Here is a 12499-nt window from a genome sequence, read left to right on the forward strand (position 1 = left end):
ACCAAAACTAAAAATAATTAAATTTTCTAATTATCATTTAAAGATAAACAATTTCCTAATTGTGGTCCCGTTTTTTTTTTTCAATATTTAAGGAAGCGCCCTCGCCGAGCTGTGGGACTGCCCGTTCATCGAAGCCTCCGCCAAGGACCGAATCAACGTGAACGAAGTGTTCGCCACCGTCGTCCGGGAGATGAACATGACCTCCGAGAAACGCCAGAAGAAGAGTTACTGTTGTTGTACATTATTATAGAAGTGGCATTAAAGGCGTAATTTTAAACCAAAACCTCCTTCCCTTACGATCCCACTCCCCTTCCATTTTCCATCGTCCCCTTCCAACCCACGTATACGTGGTTAATGTATCGTCGTTCCTCGTTGATATTGATCCCCGAGTCCCCGGCTCTCCCACGGGAGCCTCCTTTTGAAAACCCCACGCCCCCCCTTAATCTTTAATTCGTATATAAATAATAATTAATTGTAATTGTAATGGTAAATCAATTTTTGCGGAAACCAGATGGGCCATTGGACGGGATCGATCCATTTATCAGCGAGTGTGGATTCACGTGACGTGCGTTTCTTATTTTGTGAGTGTAGGAAAGTCAGGCCCTAGAGCCGCAGCAAAGAAGCAACACTGAATCCTGGTAGAAGAAGAAAAACACAAAAAAACTGGAAATTATATACATATTAAATGTAGTAACGATAATAATTAATGGTAACTTAAAAAAACTGTGTACACCGAATGGGAAGTAATGGCATGGCAACACTGCAAGCAAGAGCGAATGAGACGAAGGGAAAGAGAGAGATAAATTTGTGCGAATGAGAAACCAAAACAGTAGGATGTGAAAGGGACGGTGCGTTTGAAGTTGTGTTTTTTACTAAGATGGATGTACAATAAATTTAAAGAAACGAAAACAAAAAAGGCAAAAGGAAATTGGAAGAGCAACTGGCAAGGATTGAAGGATTGGGAAGAATATGAGGAAAAGGAAGAAGGATCAAGAAAGTGAAACAGAAAGTAGCCGCGCCTATCTGTGTATGTAAATCTAACGTTTTTTTCCGAGGTTAAGCCAACAAATCTGTCTAGAGTATATTTTTAGCAAAGGGGAAACAGTGAGTAAGAAAACGAGAGAAAGAGAAGTGGAGAGAAGGTGGCAAAAACCCGTGCACGCGCAGTTGAAGAGCGCAATCAGAACAGGAAAATACTGATTTTTCCAATTAGTCAGAATCAATTCTTCTTTCGTTTTTTGGGTAAAAATTGAGAGATAGACTTGGTCGGTTGATGTAGTGATTATTATTTAGGAGTAGGAATGCTGTGCTCCCTGGACGTGGTGCTGTGGTATGTTTTGCTATCTGACACAAATTTGAGGGTTATATTACGGTTTTAAAGCAGGTTTCAAGTTCATGTCACGGTCTGTAAAGTTGTAACAAAACTGATGTGAGTTAAGCACCCTTAGGCATAAACTACTCAATAGAGTTTGGCTTGGAAAGATATAACCTCAATTTTCTCCCTGTGGTAGAAAAAACAGCAACGAATGGGAATCAAAACTAACCAACGGACACTGTCAAAGCTCATGTGGGAGGGAAGAGCATGGGACGATCTAGAATGAACCGAACGATTATTCGTGACATCATCTTGCAAAATGTAATACCGTCTTACCCCGCTGGTTCGACACGTTTTAATACGACACTTTTTAATTCGTACCCCGCTTATTCGACACATGTCGAATTAAAAAGTGTTCAAATGTCACAGAGATGTACACTATAAATGAAAAACAGTTTGATATTGTGCTTATACTTGCACCCGCAGCAGCTCCTTTTGCAGCCGCTGCTTCCGGAAGTTCTGAGTTGGTGCTATTCGACACCCAAACCGCCGGAGACCGCCGGAATGAACTGAGGAAGGCAGCAATTGTAGAAAGAACAAGCTTTCCATTCGCACCACAGCAATATCTGTTGAAATTTTGGTTCATAACAAATCCGGAAATCAAAACAAAAACATAAATAGAGTTGCCAAATTTCAATGAGCAACATGGTGTAGGGTGACCAGTTTGTCGAATTAAAAGTTTACCTCGGTTATTCGACAACAGTCGGTGTCGAATTAGCGGGGTAATACGGTAAATATAAACTTCTTAATAACAGTGAACTTATCCTCCATTCATTCGATCTTTGGTGTGAGTTCTCTTCATTGTTACATAAACTTAAATGTTGAAACAAGCTTATATTATTCTGCTTCTGCAATGAACCAACTGGTTCATTTGTGTAGGGTTTGTGAATTTTTGGTATAATGTATTCATTTTGAATATATTTATGTATTTTTTTTTTAATTTAGCTAAATGTAAAACATGAACGTAATTCAACAGCATGAACACCGCAAAATGAACAAAAGTCAGTAAACTCTTAGCTCAATAGATTAATCTATTGGTGAACCAATGGACTAGTCCACAATTCAACAGAACTCACTGCGTCCGAAAATGTTTACACTAGAGCGGGGCCCCGCTCTTGTGTCAAAATTCTCGGGCCGAGAGAATTCGGTACATCGGTGGATAAGTCCATAAAGCGCAGCCATTTCCAATCAAAATGGGCTTCTGCAAGAGGTCACTAATTTGACGTTTGAGCGGTGCCGTGTTTACAAAAAATGAACTCGTTCAATGACCTCCTAGATAACACAGCTTTGCTCAAAAGTCAAACGTCCAGTGGAAGATCCTCTAAATCCTCGAAACGAGTGAATTCGGTTCACCAATGGATATGGCATGACATGCTATGGCATCATAAACTTTAAGTTCATGCGATACACTGTTCACTCAAATAGCTTTGTTTACATGTGCTTATTCACCGATGAACCGAATTCACTCGGTCCGAGAACTTTGATACTAGAACGGGGCCGTTTCCAATCAGAATTCTGCTTGGAAATGGCTCCGCCCTTGCGTCATAATTCCACACCGAGAAAAAATTCTACTCAATGACTGAGTTGGCCTTACTCAGAAATCAAAAATTCTTTGTTTTCTTACTCAGTTTCGGCTAAAAGTGGGACAACCCATTGGCAATGGGTTGTCCCACTTTTAACGGAAACTGAGTAAGAAAACAAAGGATTTTTCGATTTCTGAGTAAGGCCAACTCAGCCACTGAGTAGAAATTTTTCCCTGTGCAGGACCGAATGAATTCGGTTCATCGATGGATAAGTCCATAGCCACTTTCACCCTTTTCAAGATTTAATGGAAAGTTCATTGACTGAAAAGCCAGTACAAATTCAGCTCTTCTAACATTATGCATGCCACGATTAAACTGTTTTGTTAAGTATGGATGGGTATTCTACTGTTGAAAAATTGTATTTCCACTAAAATAAAGAAAATAATTAAATCTAATGCAAGCCTCAAAATCAAAATTCTCTCAAAACAGAGCAGCACAACTGGGGAGCCACAGTAGGGAGGAAAAACATTACGTTTAGTTGTTATGTAAGTTTAGATAATCTAAATCTTCTTTTAAACGCAATTAAATAAAAAAAAACACAATAGAAATTCGTGAATACGTTATCCTTTGTATAAATACGAAACTTAGATCACTCTATTTGCCAAAAAAAAAACAAACAATCGAACGGATCCCAACTTCTCAAACTGCAAACGTTCATCTAAGCATTTTTTACCACATTTGGAATTGGAGAAATTTGGTTAACTTTGTGTTATTCCTTTCCATCTGTACATCTACTGTCATTATGTAATATATGCGAAATTCCTAATTGTGCTATTCTATTTTCCAAAGTGAACCGATGAGATTTGAAATTGTAGAAATGAGACGGGAAGCGAAACTCACTCTCTCGAACAGTCACACATACACACTCACATTCAGACTCAAGTGCGCGCATTGAAATTTGACGAGCATGAAGACAAAACAAAAAGAGCCTAACATCGAGCAGAGCGTGAGAATACAAATTTGGGAAAATTCGGGAGTCAAAGTCCGACCGATCACTTGAAAAACGGCATGCAAACACTAACAGAAACCTATTTTTATCAGTGAATTTTTTTATACACACACATGCAAGCAAAGCACCTTTATCAGGCATACCGATGACGATGATCATCAGTCTCACTTATCAGAAGAAAAAAAAACCCTGTCGTGTGTGAAACAAACAAAGGAACGATCGGCGATCGGTAGGCAAAGAGTGAAGCAAACAAACCAACCTATCAACACATACATACATACAACAGGCCAATAAATGCGCATAACTGTTGTGCAGTGATCTAAAATTCCAAAACTAGTGAAAACAAAACGGCAAAGGAAAGGAATGCCGATGATGATGAATGCGGAAGAAAAAGAAGAAAACAATGTGTAATAAATGAAAAATGAAAAACTGAAAAATAATCGTAACTGTCGATGGCGGTTTTTGCAGATGTGTTTAGAATAGGAAAGAAAGCATGTGTCAAAAAGCAGCAGAGGGTGGTATCCAATTGGATGGATGTCAAAAATTACAGTCAGTCAAAACGATTTATAACACCAAATGCTAATAAAACCAACAAGCTCTTAGAGCTCAACAAGAGAGATCTATGTACATACACTGGCCTAGTAACTGGACACTGCCCGGGCAGGTATCACCTGAAAAATATTGGCCAGATTCAGAGTGATATCTGTCGTTTCTGTAATACGGAACGTGAAACCTCGGAACATCTGCTTTGCAGTTGTGGTGCTTTATACACGCGCAGACAAAGATTTCTAAATAGTGGTTGCTTGCAACCCAGTGAGATCTGGTCTGCATAACCTGGTATGGTCTTGGGGTTTACTAATTCCATTGCACCTGACTGGGAGACGACGTGTCTTGGCAGAAGCTGATTACTTGACATATGATAATTAGCTAGCTAGATGCGAATATCAAAACGGGACATGCCACAAAAGTTCAACTTATTGGACGCAGTGGCTTAATTTCCCCAACAGGGAAAACAAAAAAAAATAAAATGTATCAAAAAGCAGAACAGTAAAAGATTCTGTTTCAAACATGTCCCTCCAATTATGTCATTGATATTGATAGTTAAGCCAACGGTTTGTGAAATTCGTGACTTTTCACAGCACTGCACTGCCGTGTGCAGCATAGTTGTCGCATGTTCTATGGGAATCCCTATTAACATGGGACAACTATGCTGCACTCGGCAGTGCATTTACATTTGTTATGATGGCACCAGTGTGCTTGCATCCAGTGATGCCAGATGTGAAGCTTATACTTATTTTGAAGACATTTTTGTGATAAAGCGCGCCTATGCAGTGTGAAGAAATTTAAAAATATTTGCTGCTACTAGATTTTTTGAAAAAAAATCTAGAAGATGCTAATAGCGAAAGATCAAACTAAGATTCCTTTCCTTGAGGAATACCCTAAGAATTTTTTGGAGAAATTTCTTCGAAAAATCCTTTAATGAATTCCTTCGGAATTACCGGAAAAAATTCTTTGAAAATTTCTAAAGGAATTCCTTCGGAAATTCCTGGAGGAATATCTTTGGAAGTTGCTAGAGGAATACATTTGGAAATTTTTAAAGGAATCAATTTAAAAATCATTTCAGGAATTTATTTCGAAAATCCTTGAGGAATTCCACCGGAAATTGCTTGACCAATTCTTCAAAAATTGCTTGAAGAATTCCTTCATTTCTAAAGCTCCTTGAGAAATTTCATAAGACATTTCTTCGAGAGTTCTTCTACGATTTCCTTTAGAAGATTCTTCGGGAATTCCTTGAGGAATTTCTTTGAAATAGATTTAGAATATTCCTTGAGGAACTCCTTCGGAGTTTCCGTGAGAAATTCAAAAATTCTTGGAGGAATTCATCCGGAAATTTCTGTGAGAATTCCTTCCCAAATTCCTGAAGCAATTCTTTCGAAAATATTGGAAAAAAATCCACTAAAAGTCTCATGAGATATCCCTTCTGAAATTCCATAAGGATTTTCTTTAAAAATCTTTCAAAACTTCCTTGAAAAAATATTTCGGAAATTCCTGAAAAAATGCTTTTTGTGATTTTTTTTTATTTCCTAGAGGAACTCATTCGGAAATTCTTTGAAGAATTCCTTTAAAAATGCCTTGATAAGGAAAATTCGGAAATTGTTAAAGGAGTTCGTTTGGAAATTTTCTTGACATATGTCTGAAATGTCTTTTGGAATACCTTAGGAAATTTCGTGAGAAATTGTTTGATAAGTTCGTTGAGGTTTTTTTTGTTTTTTTTTTATTTTTTAAATCTTTACGAAATTCCTCAAGGAATTCCAGCGAAAGATCCTTGAGAAGTTTCTTCGGAAATTCCTCAAGAAATTACTTCAAAAATGTATTGCGGAACTCCTACGAAAACTTGAGAAACTTTTTCAAACATTCCTTCAGAAACACGTTTGGGGATTATGTGAGAAAATCCTAAGGAAATTTTTGAGGACAACCGTCAACAATTTTTGGAGGAATTCATTCGGAAATTTTAGGTGGTATTTCAAGGCAAATCCATAAGAAATTTCTTTGGAAATTCCGGGAGGGATTTCTTTGGAAATTCGTAGAGGAATTCCTTCGGAAATTCAGGAGAAAATCCTTTGAAAATTCCTGGAGGAATTCCTACGGAAACTCATGGAGGAATTCTTCGGGAAAATCCTGGAGGAATTAGGAGGAAATTATTGGAGGAATTCCTTCGAGAATTCGTGGAGGATTTCCTTCGGGAATTCCTGGAGGAATTTCTTCGGAAATACCTGGAGAAATTCCTACCTGAAATTTCTGGAGGAATTCCTTCGGAAATTCATGGAGGAATTCCTTCAGAAAAACCTTGAGTGATTCCTTCGCAAAAAACTTGGAGGAATTCCTTCTGAAATTTATGGAGGAACTCCTTCGGAAATTCGTGAAGGAATTCCTGGAGAAATTCTTTCGAAAATTCCTGGTGGAATTCCTTCGGACATTCATGAAAGAATTCCTTCGAAAATTTGGCAGGAAATCCTTTGAAAATTCCAGGTGAAACTCCTTTGAAAATCCCTGGAGGAATTCCACCGGAAATTACTGCAGGAATTCCCTCTGAAATTCCAGGAGAAATTCCTTCGGAAATTGCTGGAAGATTTCCTTCGGAAATTCCTGAAGGAATTCCTTCGGAAATTTATGAAGGAATTCCTTCGGAAATTCTAGGAGGAATTCCTTCGGAAATTGCAGAAGGAATTTCTTTGAAAATTCCTGGAGGATTTCCTCCGGAAATTTCTGAAGAAATTCATCCGGAAATTCATGGAGGAATTTCTCAGGAAATTCCTGGAGGAATTTCTTTGAAAATTCGTAGAGGAATTTTAAAAGACACGGACAACGTCTTCAGCTTTCTGTTGTACAGACTGTTTTAAACTTAACATTAGACAACGGACAATGGAGCATGCACCAGTGGAAACGGGGAAGAAACTATTCTCACGAAAAGTTTCAACGCCCGAAGCGGGAATCGAACCCTCACCCCATAGCATGGTGCGATTATAAGCTTGGTGACCCTAACCGCACGGCTACGAGGCTCCACAAATTTCTTCAGAAATTCGTGAATGAATTCTTTCGGAAAATTTCTGGAGCAATTCCTTCGGAAATTCATGGAGGAATTCCTTCGGTATCCTTCAATATTCGGCCTACATTCAATTTGTAAAATAGTTATTATCCGTTGAAAACAAATACACAAGTTCAAAATAGCATCTTTGACCGTGGCATCAAATGTTCAGTTATTGAAAAGTCATTTCGAAATGTTCCAGAATCATGCCCTAATGATCATGTGTATAGACTACCCACTAAGTCGAAGAATCATGGCGTCTACAAAACATAAACAAAGTGACATTTTCATTCAATTTTAATGTTACAAAGTTCTAAAATTGAAACGAAATGTTACAGTTGTTTGGCGCATAGCTTTTCCGATATCCAGTTATGCGTGTTCGATTGAGCTTTTGGTTTACGTTGAGATAGGCCGAACGAGGGGCCAACGAAGCATCCCGATACTCTATTTCCTGGAGGAATTCCTCCGGAAATTCCTCGAGGAATTTCTTCGGAAATTCGTGGAGGGATTCCGTCGGAAAATTTCTGGAGGAATTCCTTTGGAAATTCATGTAGGAATTCCTTCGGAAAATTCTTTAGAAATCCCTTCGCAAAATTCCTGGAGTAATTCATTCGGAAATTCATGGAAGAATTCCTTCGGAAATTCATGGAAGAATTCCTTCGGAAATTCGAGGAGCACATCCTTTAAAAATTCCAAGAGGAAATCCTTTGAAAATTCCAAGAAGAATTTCTTCGGAAAAAATTCCTGGAGGAATTTGTTCGGCAATTCATGGAGGAATTCCTTCGAAAATTCATGGAGAGATTTTTTCGGACATTCATGAAGGAATTCCCTTGAAAATTCCTGGAAGAATTCCTTCGGAAATTCCTGGAGGAATTCCTCCGGAAATTCCTAGAGTAATTCCTCCAGAAATTTGTGGAGGAATTTTTCCGAAATTTCCTGGAGGATTTTTTCGGAAGTTCCTGGAGGATTTCCCTCGGAAATTCCTGGAGGAATTGCCATGGAAATTCCAGGAGGAATACTCTCGGAAATACATGGAGGAGTTCATTCGGAAAATCCTGAAGGAATTCCTTCGCAAAATTCCTGGTGGAATAACATCGGAAATTCATGGAGAAATTGCTTTGGAAATTTCCAAAGGAATTTCTCCAGGAATTTCCGACAGAATTTCTCCTGGAATTTCTGAAGGAATTTTTCCTGGAATTTCAAAAAAAAAATCCTTCAGGAATTTCCAAAAGAGTTTTTCCAGGAATTTCCGAAGGAATTTCCAAAGGAATTCCTCCAGGAATTTCCAATGGAATTCCTCCGGGAATTAAAAAAAAATCCTCCAAGAATTTCCGAAGGAATTCCTCCAGGAATATCCGAAATAATTGCTCCACGAATTTCAGAAGGAATGCATCCAAGAGATTCCGGAGGGATTTCTCCAGGAATTTCCGAAGAAATTCCCCTAAGAATTTCCGAAAGAATTCCTGCAGGAATTTCCAAAGGAATTCCTCCATGAATCTTCAAATGAATTCGTCCAACAATTTCCGAAGGAATTCCTCCCGGAATTTCCGAAACAATTCCTCCAGGAATTTTTGAAGGAATTCCTAACGGAATTTGTAAAGGAATTCCTCCATGAATTTTCGAGGGAATTCCTCTTGGAATTTCCAAAAATAAAATCCAAAAAGACTTTCCGAAAAAAATTTCTCCAGGAATTTCCGAAGGAATACCTCCAGGAATTTCTGAAGGAATTCCTCCTGGAATTTCCGAGAGACTACCTCCAGGAATTTCCGAAGGAATTCTTCCAGTAATTTCCGAAGAAATTATTCCAACAATTTCCGAAGGAATTCCTCCTGGAATTTCCAAAAGAATTCGTCCAGTAATTTCCGAAGGAATTCCTCCAGGAATCATCAAAAGCATTCCTCTAAGAAGTTTAGAATGATTTTTTTTTCCAGGAATGTCCTAAGGAATTAATCCAAGGATTTTCTCAGGAATTTCTCTATAGATTTCTGAAACAATTCCTCCAAAAATTTCCGGAGGTATTCATCCAAGATTTTTCGAGGGAACTCCCCAAGGAATTTCCGAAGGAATTCCTCCAGAAATTTCCGAAGGTATTCCTTCAGGAATTTCCGAACGAGTTCCTTTAGGAATTTCCGAAGGAATTCCTTCAGGAATTTCCGAAGGAATTCTTCCAGGAATTTGCGAAAGGATTCCTCCAAGAATTTTGGAAGGAATTCCTTCTGGAATTTATTAAGGAATTCCTCCAGGATTTTTTGAAGGAATTGTTTCAGGAATTTCCGAAGCAATTCCTCCCGGAATTTCCGAAAGAATTCCTCCACGAACTCCTAAAGAAATTCCTTCTGGAATTTCCGATGGAATTCCTCCCGGAATTTCTGAAAGAATTCCTCCAGAAATTTCCGAAAGTATTCATCCAAGATTTTTCGAAGGACCTCATCAAGGAATTTTCGATGGAATTCCTCCAGTAATTTCCGAACGAAGTCCTTCAGAAATTTCCGATGGTATTTCTCCAGAAATTTCCGAAGGAATTCTTCCAGGATTTTGCGAAGGGATTCTTCCAAGAATTTTGGAAGGAATTCCTCCAGGAATTTCCAATGGAATTCGTCCAGCAATTTCCGATGGAATTCCTTCAGGAATTTCCGAAAGAATTCCTCCAGGAATTCCTAATGGAATTTCTCCTGGAATTTCCGAATGAATTCCTCCGGGAATCTCCAAAGGAATTCGTCCAGCAATTTCCGAAGGAATTCCTCCCGAGATTTCTGAAAGAATTCCTCCAGGAATTTTTTGAAGGAATTCCTAATGGAATTTCCAAAGGAATTCCTCCCGGAATTTCCGAAAGAATTCCTTCAGGATTTTCCGAAGGAATTCTGCTAGGAATTTCCGACGGTATACCTCCAGGAACATCAAAAAAAAAACTAAAAAGAATTTCCGAAAAAATTCCTCCAAATTTCTGAAGGAATTCCTCCAGGAATTTCCGAAGGAATTCCTCCAGGAATTTCCGAAGGAATTCCTCCAGAAATTTCCAAAGGAATTCCTCCAGGAATTTCCAAAAGAATTCGGCCAGCAATTTCCGAAGGAATTCCTCCAGTAATTGCCGAAGAAATTATTGCAGGAATTTCCGAAGGAATTCCTCCTGGAATTTCCAATGAAATTCGTCCAGCTATTTCCGAAGTAATTCCTCCCGAAATTTCTGAAAGAATTCATCCAGGAATTTCCGAAGAAATTCCTCCTGGAATTTCCGAAGGAATTCCTCCAGGAATTCCGCTAGGAATTTCCGAAGGAATTCCTGCAAGAATTTCCAAAAAAAATCCAAAAAGTTTTTCCGAAAAAAAATCCTCCACCACTTTCCGAAGGAATTTCTCCAGGACTTTCCGTAGGAATTCCTCCAGGAATTTTCAATGACATTCGTCCAGCAATTTCCGAAGGAATTCCTCCAGGAATTTCCAAAAGCATTCCTCCAGGAAGTTTGGAATTATTTTGTCCAGGAATTTCGTAAGGAATTCACCTAAGGATTTCCTCACGAATTTCTCAATGGATTTCTGAAAAAAATCCTCCAGGAATCTCCGAAGGTATTCATCCAAGATTTTCCCAAGGAACTGCCCAAAGAATTTCCGAAGGAATTCCTCCAGGAATTTCCGAAGGAATCCCTCAGGAATTTCCGAAGGAATTTCTTCAGGAATTTTCGAAGGAATTCCTTCAGGAATTTCCGATGGAATTCTTCCAGGAATTTGCAAAGGGATTCCTCCAGGAATTTTGGATGAAATTCTTTCAGGAATTTCCAAAGGAATTCCTCCAGGTATTTCCGAAAGAATACCCTCAGGAATTTTCGAAAATATTCCTCTAAGAATTTCCGAAGGAATTCCTGCATACATTAAAAAAAAATACGAGGATGCAGGAGAATTTTATTTTTACTAGTCAAAAACAGCTCTGATCATCTAAGTTTTTCGGATAAGTTAGAATATAGTTGCTCGGTCAGGGGGGGGGGGGGCATGGACCCCCCTGCCCCCCCTTGGCTACGCCCTTGAAATCTTGTGATAAAACTACTACTCTAGAAAACTTCCTGGCAAAACCCAATGAATAGTAAAAGATTTATGAATAATGTCTTTTGGAATATCTCATAAAACTTTTCTCGTTGAAAGAAGCACTGATGAAATGTTGCACAAAACTTCTTGAAGAATAAAAAAAATCTTCCTTCTTTTTTTTTTGGAAATTTATTACGAAACGGAAGGTTCTGTGGATAGAACTCTCATTTCTAATTTCCCGTTGGAATTCCTAGAATTAACTGCAGTGGAAACTGTTACTTGAGGGTAAATTAATATATTTTTTTTTGAAAATGGTGTTGCGGAGTTTGTGAAGAAGAGTATGCCAGATTTGCTAAAAAAGGTTTTGATGAATGTTCTGTATGGATTTCTGGTGTTGATGAGAAATTCTGGTTATGATGATAATTTTCAGGAACTTTACTAGGGGTTTTTGGGATTTTTATTTTTTTCCCATGAATTGTAATTCGAACTCCGACAACTTCTCTATCATTTCTCGAGAAATTTCTCCTAGAACTAATCTCTGTGTACTCCTAATAGTGTATCCAGGTATTCCTTCAGAAATACATTCAGTGATTTCTACAGCAATTTGAAGCATATGATAGGATACATAGGATTACCGCAGAAATACCCAAAAGCTCGTTCAAAAAAGTGTATGTTCGATTGAGGATACAGTATGTATCTTCGCGTCATTGGAAAAATCATCTGAAAACTCTACCGGAAACTTCACTCTTTTTTGAGTAAGTATAGGAATTTCTTCAGGAACTTCTCCGAGATTCCATCATGTTCTTTGTTTGGATTTTTTTTTCAGGAATTTCAAACAGATGCGTTTTAAGGTTCCTGAAAATATGACTATGACAGTTATGTTTACATTTTTAAGACATCCTTCCTGGATTACCTGTTGAAATTTTCAATGGAAACTTATATCGTTATTTTAACAGAAATTTGCCCTTGTAATCTTTTTGAAAGTTTAAA

General features: G+C 38.2%; 1 protein-coding gene across 8 annotated transcripts in view; it reads left to right on the forward strand.

Moving 5' to 3' along the window:
- LOC109409861 (ras-related protein Rap-2a) overlaps positions 1-2315 on the forward strand; it is a 489211-nt gene extending 486896 nt beyond the window's left edge. For all 8 annotated transcript variants that reach the window (XM_029875083.2, XM_029875087.2, XM_062855713.1 and 5 more), the window contains one exon: positions 93-2315. In XM_029875083.2, the coding sequence (XP_029730943.1) occupies positions 93-250 (158 nt within the window). In that variant the 3' untranslated portion in view covers positions 251-2315. The remainder of the gene's footprint in view (positions 1-92) is intronic.
- Positions 2316-12499: the final 10184 nt, after the last annotated feature.

This window comes from Aedes albopictus, chromosome 3, assembly GCF_035046485.1.
Source record: "Aedes albopictus strain Foshan chromosome 3, AalbF5, whole genome shotgun sequence".
Lineage (NCBI taxonomy): Eukaryota > Metazoa > Arthropoda > Insecta > Diptera > Culicidae > Aedes > Aedes albopictus.